Below are 18,948 nucleotides of genomic sequence, written 5' to 3' on the forward strand. Positions count from 1 at the left end.
CAGCTGCCTGCACTGCTCAGCAGGCGTCTCTCGATTGCAGGTGGTTCCAGGAGGTGGCAGCATCTCCGTTTGCATCTCCTTCACCCCTCATGTCCTCCCGGAGAGCGGCACTGAAGTGCAATGTGACGGGTTTCTGCTGGGATTCATGAGCCTAGACGACAAGGTAAACTGATATCGCAGCAGGGCTAAAGATGACTAGGAAATAATCGTTTCCATTCCTGTAACTTCACATGCAGGCTGCTGTATACTTGGCCAGTCTGTGCAAACAGTCCTCTTCCTGCAACCCCGAACATCCTTCCTTAATTAGATTTGTTCATTTGCTGCATTTACCTTTTAGCTTGGAAGCATTGTGGAGTGGGAATGTCAGCGTCTTGTTACATTGTCTGGTGCAGTAGACGCCAGGCAAAAGCCCAGGATTTGAATTGCTATCACAACATCAGGTTTTATTGATAACAAGAGCTAACAATGCAACTGAGACTCAGGACTGCTGAGTTCTGTTCCTGGCTCTGCACCAACCTTCCTGTGAGATCTCAGACAGCACCTCTCTCCTCCGGGAAGCTTCCTCTTCAAAAACTGCAAGTGCAGCTCGTAGGTTGATGTGAGGATTGAGTAGTGCTTTGTGAATTGCTCTGAGATTCTCTGACATGAATCATTGCAAAGGTGTGAGGTGTAATGAATGAATAACAGAATATTTAATAAAAACATCCCTAATGTTCCTTACTCCTGGAGGAAGCACTGTCTGTGTCTGAATTAAACAGTCATGAAGAGTCCAAATACCGTGCAAGGAACGGCAGAAGTTGAACATTGCCATCACGTCTTACAAACGGGCAATACGTTGCCAAGCAGAATCCCATTTCGGCTAACAGCCTCTCAAGTGAAAAGCAGGGCTTTGGGTTTTAGTGCTGTCATTTACACAGAACTTCTGCTTGGATTTTGTTGTCAGCTCGCAAAGACAGTGCCTGACAAAGTCAACCGCAAACACGGCTACGATGCTCCACCGTTACGAATAGACCTGAGAGCCTCCGTAAGGCACGCTCTGTAAGAACCTTCACACTGACACCTCCCACACTCACAGAATAAATCAGCCTGGAGGGAAGGGCTCTGACCAGCTCTGATTCTTTACACGCAGGTTAAAAGTAGACATGGCTCATGATGGAGGAATGATGTTTTATTCTATGGCAAGTGATCTCATACCGGATCAGCCTCTGTCAGGAGTAAGTACTTCACGCACAGATGTGTTCTGTTGGACTGTGCTGTTGTGCTACTGTGAGAATTCACAGCTGCATGTTATGGTTTTTAAAATGCATCTTTACCAGTGTCCTCATGTTGCCATTTTCGATGTTGCACATAGTTATATGTAAACTAAAAGGACTACAGGTACTTATTAGCCATGAATAAGCATAGCTGAGCTCAGACAATGCCTATTTTATACATCTTTCTCTAGTATTATTTTATTTGCAGAGGATTTCTTAAGTAGAAAAATAAGTACTTCTTTTCAATACATAAAGGTCTGATAGGAGAATGAGTCACTTAGAGCAGCGTAGTCCGTTTCTGTGACCTTTGACATTCAAAGACTCTAACCTTATTCCATTATTTGTATTTTGGGTTTTTACTCAAGAAATTTTGAAAAACACGAGGAAAAAATAATGGGCTTCTTTGGGATGGAGTCCTTCAGATCCCTCGTGCTGTTGAAAGACCAGACTAGCACAAAGCTCTCAAGGGAGTTTAAACTAACCAGTTTTGAATAATTTTTCTACCAGGTTTTGACAGATTCAGTAATGACTCAGAGTTTGAAACTCATCAATTGCACTAAGGTTCCTCTGTACTTCAGGCTCCTTCTGTCTACGCCCTTCAGCCTGGCCAGCACAGATCTCAAGAAGAGCACCAAAACATCCCACAGCAAGAAGGAAGAAACAGAACAGCAACCGCAACTTGTACTTTATCCCCAGCAAAACATGCTGGTAAGCTCAAAAAAAACAATCCTCTGCCAGAATAGATAGTTTAGTAATTGGTATGTTAGCATGGCCCAGATGAACCACAAGAAAAACACAACCAGTATAGAAATCTCCCAATGTCAGTGGAAATAGTGGTATATTAGCAAATGCTAATAACTGCAATTTTGCCTGCTATATTGCAGGTACAAAGTATTTTTCCACAGTGGCTCTGCTGTGCTTTTCTCATCAACTCTGACCTATTACAAACTCTTGCAGAAAGCCCTGTGTCATTTCTGGACCTCACCTAAATCAATAGCCAAATACATGCTGGACTACTTAAAAGACTTCCAAAGCCTACATTCCCTCATTTCCTTAAATTAGATGCAGGCAGTTCAGAGAAGAAAAAAATGGTTAGTTTGGGGTGTACACAGTGACATTAAAGGAAGCAAAATCTTGGATTCAAGAATTAGCTAGGGTGCAAAAATGAATAACCCTCAGCTGCATTTTGAAGTGTGCTTCTCATTTTTCAATGTTCGTTTTGACTTAGAGGCACACAGGTCTTAATTGCACATGCGTCAGAAGAAAGAAGACTTACATTTTTAAAACATCTTTGGGAATATGGTATTTATAACCTCAGGAACTGAGCGCTTTTGTCTTGCTAGAGAATGTTTCTCTCCTGTGGTTCAGCAATTAGCTGTTCACCTCTACACTCCAGCTCTGTGTACTCGATTTATAGGAAAAAGCTGTGTTTTTTCTTTAATGTCCATTAAAGCACTTTATTCCAGTGGGAATCTGGTTGCTGGCACAACACTTTTGGGTTCCAGTGGGAAAATGTGCACTTGGGCCTTTGAGTAGTGTTTACTTTGGATTTCCTGCACACAGTGCCATCTTATGTGACAGTCCTCTGAATTCCTCTTCCCACAGGTGAAAGTGTCATTCCACACAACTCTGGAGTTGCTTACCTATCAACATTTGCCAGATACCCAGATGCTTCCTGGATTCCAAGTGCTCCAGTTTGAGAACGGAGAGAGAAATCTGAAGTTCAGTCAAAATCTGGTCATCGAGCATAGTAACCACAGTACCCAGGTAAGAGAATGAACACAGCACTGGGCTGTTTTATCAGCACATTTGATTCAGAATGAACATGCCTTAGGGTTCGCTCAGCTGTGAAATACAGCCACCTCTAGAGTAAACCTGTAGCATACAGTCAAAGTGAATGGCCACAGGTTTGCAAAAGGAGATAGCTCGCTTTTGAGCCTGCACGTGACTCTCTGATTGGCAAAGAGGTTTTGGGTCAGCAGCATAGTGATTGTACCACTGTTTTCTGCAACAGCACTGCTTGCACAGCAGGAAGGCCTAGATAATATGTCTCAATCAAAGGGCAACATGCCCGATCACAGTATGACTCTCGGTGTCCTGAGACACTGCAGGGAGCAGGACTGTCTCAATGAACATGCCAGCAACTGAGTCACCAAGCGCTGCCTCCTGCAGTACCCAAGTGTTTCTTGAAAATCTCCAAAGTCTGCCCAGCTCATATGGTGTGGTCACAGCCCACACACATTTAAAGACCGATCTCTTCCAGATGGAAAGCTATAACCCCCACCCAAATCTTCAGCAGTTCCAGTATGCTGCATTTTCTTCACACCAGGTATTTCTGAGGACTGATCTGTAAGATCCGAGCACCATATCTAAGATGCAGTCAACTTAATAGTAATAATCTTGGGCAATCTGCACCAACTCAATGACTCACAGTGGGCCATATAAAGTCCTTGGGGACAAGAAGATGTTGTAATGTCTGCATCTTCACAGAAAATCCTAATAACAAACCAGAATGTTCACTCTGTGTTACTTCATTAAGACCACAAAGTCTAGTTTCAAAACCTATCTCAAAACAGTGAAACAAGCAACAACTTCATTCATTCAAAGCTGTAGAATGGGGAACTGACTCTGTTACAGAAAGAACACAGAATAAGTGCTCTCGATTCAGTGCATGAGGTAAGAATAATCCAGCTGCAGCAGATACAAAACAATACAAAAAATAAAGTGTTTTCTTGTTTTCCTCTCTTTTGTAGCTGGTCCCAGTGACTGCATACCTTACTGTCCCAGTTCTGGAGCTGTCTTGCGACATGCTTGATTTCAAGACCTGCTTTGTTGCACAGACCAAGACTGAACATGTCTTCCTGTCTAACAGGAGCGGCTGTAGAAGTTACTGGACTGCTTTGCTGGGTATTTGGGTTTTGCAATTGGGTTTCCTTGCTCTCTAGTTTCACTATTCTTTTTTTTTTTGGTTGTTTTGGTTTTGTTAAGACTCTGTGCATTCCCTCATACGATGATATTTAGTCCAAACATACCAGGTCTGCTTCTGTTCTCACGTGGGGTGGTGGTGGCTGTTGTTTTTTGTTTTCATTTACATCAGTGTATCTCTGCTGATTTCAGCCTTTACTCCAGATTTAACCAAAGGATCAAACCACAACCCTCACTGTTGGTGGATATGCTTTGCTCATTTATAATACAATCCCAGGAGGCAACAAGAGGCAGCAGCTCCTCACGAGGGCTGTTTGAGCTTGTGCCTAATGAGATCAACAACAGATGGACTTCAAAGGAAAGAAGATAAGGGTCTCATTATTCTGACACAAGGACATTGATCACTCTCCTTGATTAAAGGATGAAAATAGAAACTGGCCACATGCACAGAAAGCTTGTGACAGTGCAAAACATGATTTACTAGTTGGCACGTAAGGAGGTGCATTGTTTTGAGAGCTATATGCTATACAAACCTATACAGGTCTCATATTGCTTTGTTTGATATTTGCCCTCTTTGCTGCAGATCAACAGAAAAGGCATAATAATGACCTGGAAGTATTTTCTGTCTCCCCTCCTAATGGCATTTTGGAGGCACATGAAGGGGACCAACCTACCAAGGACGTTTTGCAGATCACCTTTACTGCCAGGTACGGTTAACACAACTGAAATCTTGCTGTTACTCCCTGTCAAGACCAGACTTATATTGTGAATAGTCACTGAAAGCAGAGTTCTGCTCTGTTCTTGTGTTATCAGGCCTTTGACACCTGTCGATCTTGTGCTTCCATCCTCTTTCCCTCCACTGCTCCCATATACGGGATTTCTTTTAGAATTCTCACCCTGAAATTCGGCCTTACCTACTTCAAATCACGCTGTTAAAACAGTTGGCATGGCATACTGCCTGTGTATGACTGGATAAAATCCCTTCTTTTAGGGTACTGTCCTCAACAGAGGGCAAATCTCAGGCCTGTCAATTCAGTGCAGAAGCCGATACAACAGTTAACTCCTTTATGCATCTAGCACTTTATTAGGACAAAGAGAGAAATGTGTATGGAGTAGTTCAAAATTCCAGTAAGAATCTGTTTGTCTTGCCTGAAAGAGCCGTGTATTTTGCAGTCAGTCTCAGGGATACTTCATTATAGTTTGTGCTCTAAAAGTTAACTTTTTGAATTCCTTTACCTCAGAATATATACCCGATGAAGCAAATAATGCAAAATGTTATTCTAATGCACTGATACAATTTGTTTTACTCTTGCTTTGCTTGGTGCAATGTTTAGACTGAGTCGTGTTGATGTTTGGTGGAAAAAAAAATCAATGCATTTTTGTTGTTTCTAGTCCAAAGGTTTTCCGTACGACAAAGATAACGTGAGCTGCAGGCAGACAACAGCAAAGAGCACAAGAGATCAGATGCAAATAATTTTATTTGTCCTATAAACATCTGGTAGTGTTCAAATTATGTTTATGGATATCTTACCATAACATTTTGTCAAGGCTGCAGATTACTTCTGAATAGCAGAGGCACTGACCCAAAACCTCTGATTTCTTTGCTGTAATTAATGAGATGCAAATCCTGAAGGAAAACGTAGCTTTTGTTACAAATGATGTTTTTTTGCTGAGATGGCCAGAGGAAAGGTCCCATGATATTCTTTCACACCTCCCAAAAAAGACAAGTGTTTTTTTTTTTTAAGCTTCACTCATTATGTGGAAGTTTTAACATCCTGGCAGAAAGTTTAGGATGAGCCTATCCTGGTGATTTCAGTGGACTCTGAACACTGCTGAGAGGGAAATTTCAAGAAGCAACCTACAGGTGACAGCTATTGTTGTATCTTCAGGTCCCCCAGGCCAGGCCCTGAGCTCTCCACTCCTGGAGCTCCTGCAGTCTCAGCGGGATGAGGCCTGGAGCAGCTGCTGTTAGGCCTTGCTCTGAGCGGTGCCTTGGACCAGAGACCAACTTGGACCAGACTCTCAACTACTTAAATCTTTCAGCAGTGCCTTTCGACTCTGCCTGAAGCGCTTCCTTTTGTCTGACAACAGATCCAACAATAATCAGCCTGCCTGAAGCTACCAGGAAGCACAGGCGCTGCTGTCCAGCAGCCAGCTCACCTGTGTAGGCCTGGCCAGACAATTCCCAGCGCTGCCGAGCTCAGCACCAGCACGGCAGTAGTAAATGATGATATGCGAGGTGTGAGGTGATTTTACTGACTCACCTCCCTAAATCAGCAGTCTTCCTGCAGAATTTTGTACTAGGAGAAATAAGAGCTGCCTGTTAGACAAGGCTCTTGCCGCAGGCCTTTACAATGGCAATCTCTTAGCAGCAGAGAGGTGCTCCAGCTGGAGGATCCCAAGGGCGTTGGGTCTTAGGCAAATTATGCTGTAAGACTTCCACTTAGCACGAGTGCTAAAAACTCCACTTGCTGGAAGCTCTTTGATGTTCATTTACAACGTGGACTCAAGTCAATTATCCCTTGACTTACTGGCACTGACAGACTTACCAGTTTGAAACCTGTCTGTCAGAGGGAAGGAGTTGTCACAGCAAAGCAGTGCAGGCAGGCATTTGTTCCCAAGCAATGCTAATCCCTTAGGAGAGCTTGATTTTATTTATTTAAACTCAAATTGGCTTTCACAGATAGGAAGACACTCAAGGTCTTCTTGCAACAATGAAATTAATAATCCAGTATCTTTAGCTGAGGTAGAGACTGTAGCATTGCTTTAAAACCCCCCTGTATTTTTGAAACTGAAGCCAGCGCTCTCCTTTTTCTTCCACAAAGTAACTAATATCATCCTGAACCATGGAGATGGGTCCAGCTATAACTGAAATGTCATCTCCCTCTGCACTTTAGGAAGGACATCGATTATGAAGCCGTTGTAACCATTATGGGGATGCTGGGAGAGAAGCCTTGCAAGCTGCAGCTCAGGGGATGCGGCTCATACGACGGAAAGTATGAAGACCTGCATTTGATTTAAGCAGGACAGTGTGAAAGGGATGGCAAGGTAATAAGTCAGCTGCAAAAGTGTAACCAGCTGAGCCTGTAGTTTCATCTACTTCAGCTTTTAAACGTGTACTGGAGTTTTAGCAGAATAAAGTTTATAGGTTATGGGTAAAAAAAGTCACAGTAATTTGAAAACAGTCACAATCTCCTGTGGTATTTTATTGCTGTGATAAGCTTAGCATTACCCACAGAGCCAGCCTCTGCAACATGACGTTTTAAATTGCAAGCCAGCTATGGTAACTGTTAGGTCAAAAAACTTTTGCATAGTACAGTGTGCTTCAAATTACAATCATGACTGTTGGTATGGTAAAAAGAAGCTTTTGTTTTGCAATTTTTCTGCTTGTTTGACATTAAAATGCCCACCGATACATAATAAAACCAAGAATTAGTGAATAGACCAGCATTTCCCTGGCTGTCTTCTCAATATGTTACATGAATATGGGAAAGCCAACGTTTCCTGGACTCTGCATGTTTCATCACACGTGGGTATTGAGAACAGCCCCTTCAGCTACGGCAGGAGAAACCCTTCTTCCTTTTGATTCCTTCCTCCCACACGGTTCCCATTTACTCACACATCTCTTCAAATGTTTTTAGAATTGCTTTAGCTAAAGGTCACTGAAATTCCCACTTCTGAGACGGTTAGGTTTTCCACCCTCATCATGTAAGGTTTTTGTTAGAGGCACTGTGTGTGGGGAGGAAGGGGCTGAAATCCACCCTGGAAGAGAAAAGATGATGCTATCTGCCTTCTGCCTAGATGAAAGCAGATCCGTACTGGCACTGAGAACTCATTTTATACATAGGAACCTTACTGTGCCAAGAGGACCCTTGAAGCTACAACTGCCTCCCTCCCCCCCCCTTCTAAATAATGCTATCTTTCTGCTCTGAAATACATGAGATTGCTGGGTAAGCAAGACAAGCTACATAACAGGAACATGAGAAAATATAACAGCTCTAGCTAATCGTGACCTTCAACTAACAATCACAATAAAAAGAATACAAAGATATTGCCGGAGCCCAATTGTATTATTAAGTGCAAAATAAGAGCTAGGACAAAAAACTTCAGTCTGTGTTACAAATTTAAACTTCCTAGCACGTCAAAGGTCATTAATACATTTCTTTTTCAAACCATTAGCTCTTAGCTTCAGTGATCTTTCTGTTAACAAGAACAGAGAAGGGAGAATTTCCTAAGATGAAATGTAAACATTTGTATTAGTGCTGAAATCTGTTTTATATCTAATTATTAAGCATAAGCTTGTCTACTACATTAGTCATACAAGCTAATAATTAGAAACATGTTGTAAAAAAAATGGAATGGCTACTTTCAAACACTTTGTTTCTAGCAATTCCTCAGAACCTTTCTGTGCAGGCACCCCAACTGTTTGTTTATATTTTGCTGCTGTGTAAACTACTTGCTAGTAACCCTTCCACCTTGCCCACCTGGTGGTTTCAGAGCAGCTTGGTTAAAAAAGAAAAAAACTCTCTCTATATATATATATAGATACATAAAGCTAAAGCACATCCTCTAGCATACGGAGGATTTAAGACAGAACCAACTTGTGATTCGGGTAGGACAAACATAGTTATAAAGGAAATGTTAAGTCTTTGCACTGCTTTCAAAAGACATCTTCCTAAACTTCCTTCAAGATCATGAAATCTTTAAGAAAACCCTGGAACAGCCATTTCATGTGCACTGACATTTTCATTTGGAGCCACGGTTTTAGGTGCTTTGTCATACAAACAATGTACAACGTAAATATAATTAGAGAGAAGGAGTTCAGAGTAAAGGGATCAATTACAAGTATTCGTTCACAATCACCACACGAGGGCCTGTCTTTGAACTTCAGCTGAACTCGTTTCTTTTCTCATCCTAGGATGCTTTACGGTGCTGAAGCAAATGTCGATCTTGCATTTTTCCACCTCAGTTGATCTGTAGGATTTATTCTGCTTCTCAATTTGTGCCTGAAATTTGTAGAGCTAGTAACGGATCCCTGAATACACTTGATTTCACAGTGCAAATCATTTGCTATCACTAGAGAAAGCAGAGAATTAGCAGCTGTGCTGATTTGTCAGTACACTGGAGTTTAGTTCCCCGGGTATTCAAATACTGCTGCAGCTCCCATGCCAGTTCCAATGCACATTGACACAACACCATATGCTCTGGAACGAAAGAAGACACAGAATTAAGAAAAACCATCACGTTTACATCACCTGACCAGGGGAAAAAAATCCAACAAAAGCGATGATTACTTCTGAGCCTGATTTACCCAGATACAGCTAAGGTCAATACCGTTGTTCAGTGCTCACCTTCTCCCTCTACGCTTCAATTCATTGAGCAAAGTGACGACTTGCCGAGCGCCTGTACAGCCCAGGGGGTGCCCCAGGGCTATTGCTCCTCCCAGGGGGTTGACCTTCTCCATGGGAATGCCCAGCTTTTCAACACAGTACACAGCCTGGAAAGACACGGGGAAGTGTTTCACAGCATGCTCTCACCTCTGTTAGTTCTCAGCTCTCCTGCAGTACAGAACTAGGAGGGCTGCAGAGAAGACTGGTGATCTCCACATACAAAGAAGGACAGCAAACAGCCAGGCAGATAATCCTAGGCGGGTCTAGGGGCTTCAGAAGATTTGTGCTCAGAATGAATTTAGCTCAAGTTATGTTTTCTGTTACAGAAAATCCACACTCTTGTGTCAGCCGCTCTGAAAGTATTAAAATTAGTATTTATAGGCCTGCCTAGCTGGACCATTTGCCAGTGGAAAGCAGTGGAACTACATTACAAATCCAAAGCACACGAAGCAAGCTAAACCTATCAACTTCATCTCGAAGTGAGCCCACATGCTTTCTGACAGGCAAGTCACAGATTTGTGGACAACAAGTGAAGTTTCTGCATTTCATTAAGGACATGCAAATTGGTAAGTGCAACACATTCACACTGACACCACCCTATAACAAATTACAGCCTTGTGAAACAGCAATTTTGCAAGTTGGTAATGAGGATACAACAATAAAGATTAAAAAAGATCTCCACTAAATAATAAGGTAGTCTTATGCTATATAAGCAATGCCTGCTTATTTTTATTTCAAGAAAATAGTCTGTACACGTTCTTAACATTTGGCCAGAAATGTAGTCAAATCTTAATTTTGAGACCAAGTTGAAATATATTTAGTTTCCAAGCACTGTAACAACTCAAACAGGATGATCACTCACCTGGCTTGCAAAGGCTTCATTGATTTCAAATATATCAATGTCATTTAGTGTCAGACCTATGATTCAGAAAAGTCAGGATTTAAAAGGAGATATTATTGCCTTGTAAGTACATCAAAGAGAATAATTCACTTGAAGTCTTCCTTTATGAATTCTACTTCTACTCTGCTAACAACAACAAAGGGAGGACCTTGGCTCCCTGTCGGGTGTCTACGTTTGTATGTCTTTATGTGTACAAGTATCTAAAGACTGCAAAACCTCACAGTCCGTGGCATCATGTCACTGAGTTTGCACAGTTTCCTTAGATTAAACACGGTTTCTTTGCAGAGGGGTTAAAGACCAAAGGGTATTTCAAGACAAAGATAAAACTATGGGCAAATGTGTAACCACAGTGATGACAGCTGACCACAATAATAATCGTGAGCTATAAAAGCTGTTTAACCCTGTGAGTATGATAACACCGAGGAAAGCCCATTCCACTGGCCAGATGCCAAAATTACAATTTTACAATTACAAAAAGAAAACCAAAACAACAAAAAAAACACACACCCACAGCCTAGTCACATTCAGTGAAAAGAGAACTAAACGAACTCTAAATCATTTGCCACGTGCTGGCAGCTTGTTGAGACCGTGCAGGGGTTTAGTCCTGAGCTTCTCAAAGGCGAGTGAGTGGTATTTTGTACCTCAGAAGTGAGCGGTATGACACCACCACTAGGCAGCATCTCTTCCAAGGTTCTGAATTTAAGCCCAGTGTTCCTCTCCCTGCTAGCTGCACATGCTGGAATGATCACCTCAAATTTCAGTCGGCAGGGTGCGATTCTGCCTCGTGCTGAGCACCGTGTGAGTGATGAGTTCCTTACCTGCCTTCCCCACGGCGGCAGGGATCGCGTAGGCTGGCCCTATGCCCATAACATCGGGCGGGACTCCGACCACGGCAAAGGACCTGAGCACCCCCAGCACTGGCAGTCCCAGCTGTGCTGCTTTCGAACGTTTTGCCAGCAGAACTGCAGCTGCTCCGTCACTGACCTGGCTGGCGTTGCCTGTTGGAAGAAATCTATTACCACCTCTTCTGCCTGAGCACATTGTGCGACAGGGCAGGTAAGCCACAGGAATGGCAGAAAATCATGTCATTAACGACAGAGCTGACCTGCTGTAGTGCTGCCGTTCTCCTTGAAGGCAGGCTTCAGCTTCGCCAAGCCTTCCAGGGTGGTGGAGGGCCTAATCCCTTCATCTTGGTGCACAGTGATTGTTTGTTGGTTGCCCTCCTTATCTTGGACGGTGGTCTTGACCGGAACAATCTCGGCTTTAAACAGTCCCAGCTGCTGAGCTTTTGCTGCTCTGTTAGAGGAAAGTACAGAAGTTAAAATAACCTGGAGAAGAATTGCAAGAACTCACATCAACAAGAGCAGTCAGCGAGGATGAATTAAGATGTGAGTTGGTACCAGGTGCATCGTCACTGCGTAGTGGATGGGAAGAAGGCAAATACTGCTTTCCGTTAATGGGAAGACAGACTTCTTACCTCTGTCACAGGAAATACATCGCCAACATTACGGGTGCTCTCCCCAAACCCAAGTCACAGGAGCACACAGTGCTGAGCAAGATCCTGTTCTGTCCCCACTAACACCTTAGTGACTGACTGACCACCACCAGCCCACAGCCATCAAGTTGTACATGTCCAGTGGTACAGTCACACCACAACTGGAAGAAAATAATCCCGATGTTCAAGCATCAATGCCTATTTCTGGAAGTTTAAAACAGGGCAAGTCAGCTAAGCTTCTATGTAATACTAATAACTTGTGAGAAGTTACAGAATGGCTAGAGTTTCACCCATTCCAGATTTTGTCCTACAAAAAACAAGTTGACTTTCAGACTGCAGACTTGAAGTATCATCTTCTGGCATTTAAATGTCATCTTTCAACCTCAAATGATTCTCATTTATGTTGCATAATTTATTGACTACACAGAAGGGAACCAGAAGTAAAGGTGCACAGAGGATCGACTCCGGTCCCTCTGACAGCAGCATTACCAGCAGGGAACAACTGACACGCCCAGACTGATGGAAGTGCGCAGAATGCAAGTAGCTAAATTATAATTAACTCAGAGCACATAATTTTAATCTTTCATACTAACAAGGTATTTAAAAGCCTCTGCACCAGAGAAAATTTAGACGATTTACCTTCCAGCAGCAAAGCGCCCTTTTCAGGTAATGCAAATTGGAGACAAAGCTTGTTCTACTCCCTCATTGCTTTACGCTTTTATTCATAAAATATAAATATTTAATACTGCCAAGTAAGAGAGATTAAGAGCCGAAGGAGAGATCAGTAACTCCGCAGACATCCTGAGCCTGCAGCCAGAAAATCAACCCTTTCCTCATGTGAGAGGTGAGGATCATGTTCACATACCCTTTTGCGCTATCAGTCAGTGAGAAAGCCTGGCGTGCCAAGTTCCCTCGAAGCAGGGCCAGAATTTAAAGGTTAACTGCCTTGTCCAGTGGCTTCCTGCATTAGATAAATAATTGGGCCGGGGCGATGCTTAAACACAGTTCTGAAAGCTGGTTTAACTCCTTGATGCCAGCAACTTCAGTGTCTCACCCACTGTCTCTGGACTGCTGGTACAGCCCCAGGGATTCCGGGGGTCAGCTCACCCTGGCAATTTTTTAACCTAAAGGAAGGATATTAGAGGTAGGATTGGGCTCACTCGGAGCCAAACGCCTGCAGCAAAGACAAGCTCTTCCTATAAGCTTGGCAGTTCTCTAGAAATGGCTACTTTGAAATACTCCCCCTCAGGGAAGATCACTTCTGCTCTGACGCCCACATTCGGTTTAAAATGACACCGAGCCAAAGCCACTACGAAAACACTCAGCTGTCCACCGGCTTCGGAAACCTCGTGGCAATTGTATCCTTCACACGATGACAAACACGGCTGCTCTCGGTGCTCAAAGCCTGCACGTCTGGTGTTAAGTGCGCAAAACCACGCGGCTCCCAGAGCAGCTCTGGACTCCGGCTTCCTTACCGCACCACCCAAGACACGTGCTGGTCTTTGCTCTGTCCAAACAAGCTTCTTTACTCGCTGTTAAGTTTTGAAAGGCAAGATGAAGGCTGCACTTAACCACTCACGCAAAGTTGTTTTTTTCCCCCCTCTCTCTATGTATTCAGTAATGAAAAAGGTAAAAATAAGAAGCATTTACTTTTGCTGGGAAGCCAAGGCAAAGGCATCTTGCTTCTTTCGGGAAACTCCAAACTTCTCTGCCACATTCTCTGAGGTTATTCTGGGGAAAACAACATCAGAAAAATAATCCAATAATATATCTAGCGAAGCTGGAATTGTCTTTTATTGACAACACAAGCTACAAGCAGCGGCTTCAGCCTCAAAGCTAACTGCTGACTTCTCAACCTGGACCTGCTTGGCAGGGGCGGACCCTGAATCAAATCCATTAACCAAAACAAAGTTCAAATCCACTCTCGCACCACACCACAGACTCCCCTCGGGGTCAATTTAAGAGCGAAGAGGATGGCCTCCACCTCTGCTAACGTGTGGCCGTGCCAAGGGGGTTAATGAAGCTGGCAGGTCAGGTACAGGAGGAAAGAATTCAAGGCAGCTGTTGCCTTACACCTTTAGCACTTCAGAGAACAGCAGGATATCCTTTTATAAGGAAACAGCGGCTTTGTTCTGCATGGAAGTTGAGATTATGAAATGCAAGAGCATTTCCAGAAATCCTAAACACACAAAACGTTGTGATTCATAATTGTTTGTATTCATGAAACCACTGAGCTTAAGTTATAAGGTAAGAAAATCTTTCATCAGAGCTGCTGATCTTCCCCACCCATTCCACACCACAGATCTTCTGTACCAGCCCAGGAGGATGCTGACGCCCACAGCCAAGCTCCCGGCACTCAGATCGGTGTGAAACAGCAGTCACTGGGGGATGGACAACCTGGAAACCCCTCTGAGAGGAGACACTCACCCCATGGGAATAAGGCAATCTCGAGCTTTGCTGTTTTCCATCATACTGGAGCTGATATCGCCAGGGTTATTGGCACTTCTGAGGGACATTGTTTCCACGCTAAACACGGGAAAAAATTGAAGTTACTGCCACTGCGTCCACTTATGATGATTGCTCAGCTACGACTGGTCAGCGTCTTCACAACATTATTTCCTATTAACCTATAGAAGTGCAGCTGATAATTAAAAACTGGCTGAGGCAGAAGCTCTTCAGGCGTCAATACAAAAATTAGCACAAAATTACGATGGATTGCTAGCCTAAGTGGGTCCTTGTTTCATTAGGACAGGATACCAATGTCAACAGTTAATTTCTCATGCTTCCACAGCAAGGAAGGAATTGCTAACTATTCTGGCACTTCTGTCTTCAGACGTAATGAGAAACCCAAGGTTCTTGGACTAGAGTTGTCAACAGCCAGAAAAAGGCCAGTTCCAGCTTAAAAACTGGTTGGCAGTAGAACAACACGAAGTATGAAGCAACCCAAGACAAAGAGGCTTCAGTGAGCTATGCCCTTTGCATTTTGCAACACACAGAATTTCAGATGTGGGTCCCAGAGGCTGCAGTCTTTGACCTACAGATGAGTTAACAGATCGAAGGTACCCAATTTTACTGCACGAATACAAAGCCACTGCTTAGGACTAGCGAGCTTTTGTACAGTCGGTCTTAGGCCACGAAGCTTAAGATGCTTCATGGTCTGCTGCGTTCTGGGAACACAGATCTGCTTGGAAGGGATTTCTGACGCCTCATCCAAGACCTGCTGCAGAAGGACAGCGTGCTGCTCGCAGGAGGCCATAAGAGTGCCACAAAAAGATGTTCTTACCCACAGGCCAGGCCAATGTCATATGACCCATTTCGGATGCCACCTGTAACAGCAGTGCACAAACATTCTTATTATCGTTAGGAGCAAAAGCGCTTGGATTCCAGCTGCAGTTTTGTGACCACCTGACGCACTCACCACCCCTGGAAGGGGCTTTCCCTCTGCGCTCCAACGTAAGCCAAGGAGCTGACGTGGCTGAAACTAAGCACGACCTGACCTGCAAGCAGGGAGGACAGGACCGACCCTAAGAGAAGGAGCCTGACGTGGAAGTGGTGCTAGGAAGAACTCATCCTCAGATGACCAAGGTGTTTCTCTAAGGGTATCTTACATATCTCAAGGGTATGAGGTGTATATATAAGGGTATCTTCATATCTCAAGGATATGAAAGTATTCAAGTCAACACCACACTGAGAATTCCCAACCGCAGAAGGCTTTATCACTGTTTTTACTGTTCAAAGGGACTGGAGAACAAATGACCAGGATAAAGGAGCACTTGCGGTGCGGCAGGCATTAACGCCAACCCAAGTGCCCGTGCACACTTACCAGCTATATTGATAATGGCCTGCAGCCCGGAGGAGCACTGCCGGTTCACACTCGAGCAAGGCACCGTCTCTGGGATACCACTAGAAGATGAGGGAGCGTTAAAGACCACGCAACAAACCAAACCACTACAGAGAACGTTAGGCTGCTTGATTAAACTTTAACCCTCGCGCTCGGGACAGATCCCAATATACATTTGTTGACCTATTTGGACCTGCACCAAGACAAAGCAAAATCCATGGATAATTTCCAAATTGAATTGCAGGTGGCTCCACGTGCTGTTTCCCCACAAGTCTATTCTTCGGAAAGCCCTCAGTAAGCAGGTCCCTCTCACAAGCCTAGTTCCTGAGCTCTGACCAGAGCCAGAAATGCTCAAAGGCTCTGCAATATTCCTAATTGCTGTGCCTGCGCCCCTCCAAAGCAGCGACTGTAAACTGCTTTAGCAGAAGGAAACGTCATTCAGCAATAAAAGCTGGCTGAAATACTTGGAAGCTGGGATGCAGCTGCAGACATCAGCCACAATTCTGAAAAACAAAGAACTGAGACAACTGCTAAGTTTGGGGCTCAGGTACAGCTGAGAGAAGTACAGCCCTGCGGTACGGAGAAGCAGCTGGGAGCCCACAAAACGAGATCTCCCGTCCAGAGGCGGCACGGAGGTTAATCAGCCTCACCTCTGCCTCCCTGGGAAGGCTGCCAGGAGCGAGCAAAGTGCTCACGCCTCCGTCACTGGCCCCGCTGTGCTGATGGGGGGAGATCAGGGGAGCAGCCCACAGAGCAGTGCCTGCGCGGAAGGGGAGGCCGCTCCTCGCGGCGCCGCCCGGCCCCTGCCAACAGGGCCTGCTTCTCCCAGCAGGGCTCTCCAAACTCTCGATCAAAGTCTGACTTCTAGGCAAAAGGTGATCTGCCAGAAGCTCCTACGAGCTCACGAGCCTCATCACGACCTCTCACCCAATGCGGCTCTGTAGCTGAGGCCCAAAAAGACGAGAAGAAACCTCGATCTGGTTGAGTTTACCTTAGAAACTGCGCAACTCTTGCGATCAAAGCGCCGGCTCCCGGCTGCAGCACGTTTCCTGCGTGCAAAGACAGGTTTCCCATCAATCAGTTGCACTGCCCCCGCTATTTGCTGCTGACACCGAAGGGACACTAGTGTCACCGTGGCTCGGTGCCATCTGATCGGAGCCCAGCCACTTGGGACAGTCATCAAGGGCGTGTTAATTTCATGAGCATAATAACGCCACGCATCAGCCCCTTCTGATCCGCACAACACCCGCGAGTCTCCCATGGGCCTGTCCCAGAGCCTCCAGGCAGGACAGAGGGCGATCACTCACCCACACAGATGTCTCCCAGCGCCTCTGGACGAAGCCCGACGTCCTGCAGGACGGCTGTCATAACGGCAGACAGCAGCTCATCGGGCGTGGTATCCTGCAAGCACACGGGGTTAGCGCTACTCAACGAACACCAACGACTGCCCCGCCACCAGCTCACCTTCGTGCTGCTGCAGAGGGTCGGTGCCCGGGCTTGCTCAGCGCTACCTCACCTCTACAGCCACCATCAGACCGAGCTGAGTTTTCCTACAAAGGCGTCACTCTCACGTATGTTTTTGCCCTGAGTGTTTTTCAAGCACTGTAACACACGCAGCTTGCTTACCTAGCTGGGATTTATACGAATATGTTGTAGGGCCTTGAAAGTAAAGCAACTAGGATGAGTTATACGGCACGAGCACGCAGAGACTCAGAGTTCCCTCTGTGTAAAACCCAGATGACCCCACAGGGCAGCAGCTGGACCCCACCACCCGCTGAGCTCCAGCTGAGTTACTGCAGGGATTTCCGCGCCCGGCAGCGCGTGGCACACACCTGGAGCGGGTTTTGCACAGGTCAGTGACTTAAGTCACTTAAGACTATAGCTGCGTGTGCCGTTATCGACCCCAAATTCAACACAGCCCCTTGAAAGCCCAGAAAAAACACAGGCAGCTTGGGAACACCTCATGTCCCACCACCTCCACTTGCAGGTGCTGTGGCTATCCCGGGCTTGTGTTTGTGGGAACGTGATGTGAGAAGAGACTGAGGAAGCCAGAAAGCGACAGCAGTCGCCTGGCACCACGCTTGGGTCTTGCTCAGACCCCGGGACGCCACTCCTGTGGCTTGGCAAGGAGAAGGCTGGTCCAGGAGGGCCACACCAAGAGGTCCGCAGCAAGGCAGGAAGGTGAGGGAGATGCTCCTCACCGCGGTTCCTCGGGGAACCGGGACTGGTGGGCTCAGCGTGGGGCAGGACATGACGGGGTTGGGCACCACACAGCAGCCTGCAGGGCTGGGGGGCTCCCGGTGGCACCGCAGCACCCCCAAAAAATGATTTTATTTTCCTGATGGTTGGCGAGCGGAGCCCCTCCTGGGCTGGGGGCAGCGAGGGCAACCCCTGAGGGGGTGCTGGTGGCTGGGGGGCTCAACATTTTGGGGCGGGGGCAGCTCCCTGAGAGGGGAGCGAGGATTTTGGTGTACCGGAGGCGCCTCCTGGATTTAGGGCGCGAGGGGCAGCAGGGAGGAGACCACCCCCCCCCCAAAAGCAAAGCCGTACCTTGAACCCCCCGCGCTTGGCTCGGCCGATGGCCGTCCTCCTCCCGTGCACCACCACCACGTCGTCGGGGCCGGCGGCTCCCCCGGCCCGGCTCCCGCAGGGCGCTGCCCGCACGGCGGCCGGGGGCTGCCCCGAGAGGTGCCCCAGCACCGCCCGCACCCGCCGCAGCGCCCCGCCGCTGCCCCCCGCCGCCATCTTGGCGTCCCCGGGCCCCGCCGCCATCTTGACGCCCCCGCGGCGGGGAGGGAGGAGGGGGGCGGGGCTTCGCGGGACACGCCCATTTCGTTTGCATGGCCACGCCCACCGCTCGCTGGCCCCGCCCCCCCGGTTGGGCTCCGTGGGTGGGTGGGGAGGAGGAAGGGGGGAGGGAAGGGACTGGAATAAATAAACGGAAACAAAAGGAAATCAGGAAAATAAAAGGTTAAAAAAAAAAAGTTAAAATTAGAATAAAAGTTAAAATTAAAAATTAAAATTAAAAATTAAAATTAAAATTAATAGTAAGATCTATGAGTCTCTGAAAAGACAAAATGCAAATAAATAAAAATAAGAATAAATGAATGGAATGAAAGAAGGCAGAAATAAAAGAGCCCGCC

General features: G+C 46.0%; 2 protein-coding genes across 2 annotated transcripts in view; one reads left to right on the forward strand and one right to left on the reverse strand.

Annotated features, from left to right (window-relative positions):
- Window positions 1-7,221, forward strand: part of DLEC1 (DLEC1 cilia and flagella associated protein) — a 38,418-nt gene extending 31,197 nt beyond the window's left edge. The window contains exons 32-39 of the mRNA XM_035554305.2: window positions 41-163; window positions 944-1,038; window positions 1,130-1,214; window positions 1,761-1,961; window positions 2,859-3,020; window positions 4,007-4,160; window positions 4,762-4,885; window positions 7,076-7,221. Of these exons, the coding sequence (XP_035410198.2) occupies window positions 41-163; window positions 944-1,038; window positions 1,130-1,214; window positions 1,761-1,961; window positions 2,859-3,020; window positions 4,007-4,160; window positions 4,762-4,885; window positions 7,076-7,199 (1,068 nt within the window). The 3' untranslated portion in view covers window positions 7,200-7,221. The remainder of the gene's footprint in view (window positions 1-40; window positions 164-943; window positions 1,039-1,129; window positions 1,215-1,760; window positions 1,962-2,858; window positions 3,021-4,006; window positions 4,161-4,761; window positions 4,886-7,075) is intronic.
- A 131-nt stretch (window positions 7,222-7,352) lies between these two features.
- Window positions 7,353-18,580, reverse strand: ACAA1 (acetyl-CoA acyltransferase 1). The gene is made up of 12 exons (XM_035554304.2): window positions 18,356-18,580; window positions 17,113-17,206; window positions 16,797-16,854; window positions 15,788-15,867; window positions 15,248-15,290; window positions 14,392-14,490; window positions 13,615-13,695; window positions 11,575-11,765; window positions 11,288-11,467; window positions 10,431-10,486; window positions 9,530-9,675; window positions 7,353-9,382 (listed from the first exon to the last, which is right to left on the reverse strand). The coding sequence occupies exons 1-12, from the start codon at window positions 18,575-18,577 to the stop codon at window positions 9,307-9,309; spliced, it is 1,326 nt and encodes a 441-aa protein (XP_035410197.2). The 5' UTR covers window positions 18,578-18,580; the 3' UTR covers window positions 7,353-9,306.
- Window positions 18,581-18,948: the final 368 nt, after the last annotated feature.

Source organism: Cygnus atratus, chromosome 2 (assembly GCF_013377495.2).
Source record: "Cygnus atratus isolate AKBS03 ecotype Queensland, Australia chromosome 2, CAtr_DNAZoo_HiC_assembly, whole genome shotgun sequence".
Taxonomy (NCBI): domain Eukaryota; kingdom Metazoa; phylum Chordata; class Aves; order Anseriformes; family Anatidae; genus Cygnus; species Cygnus atratus.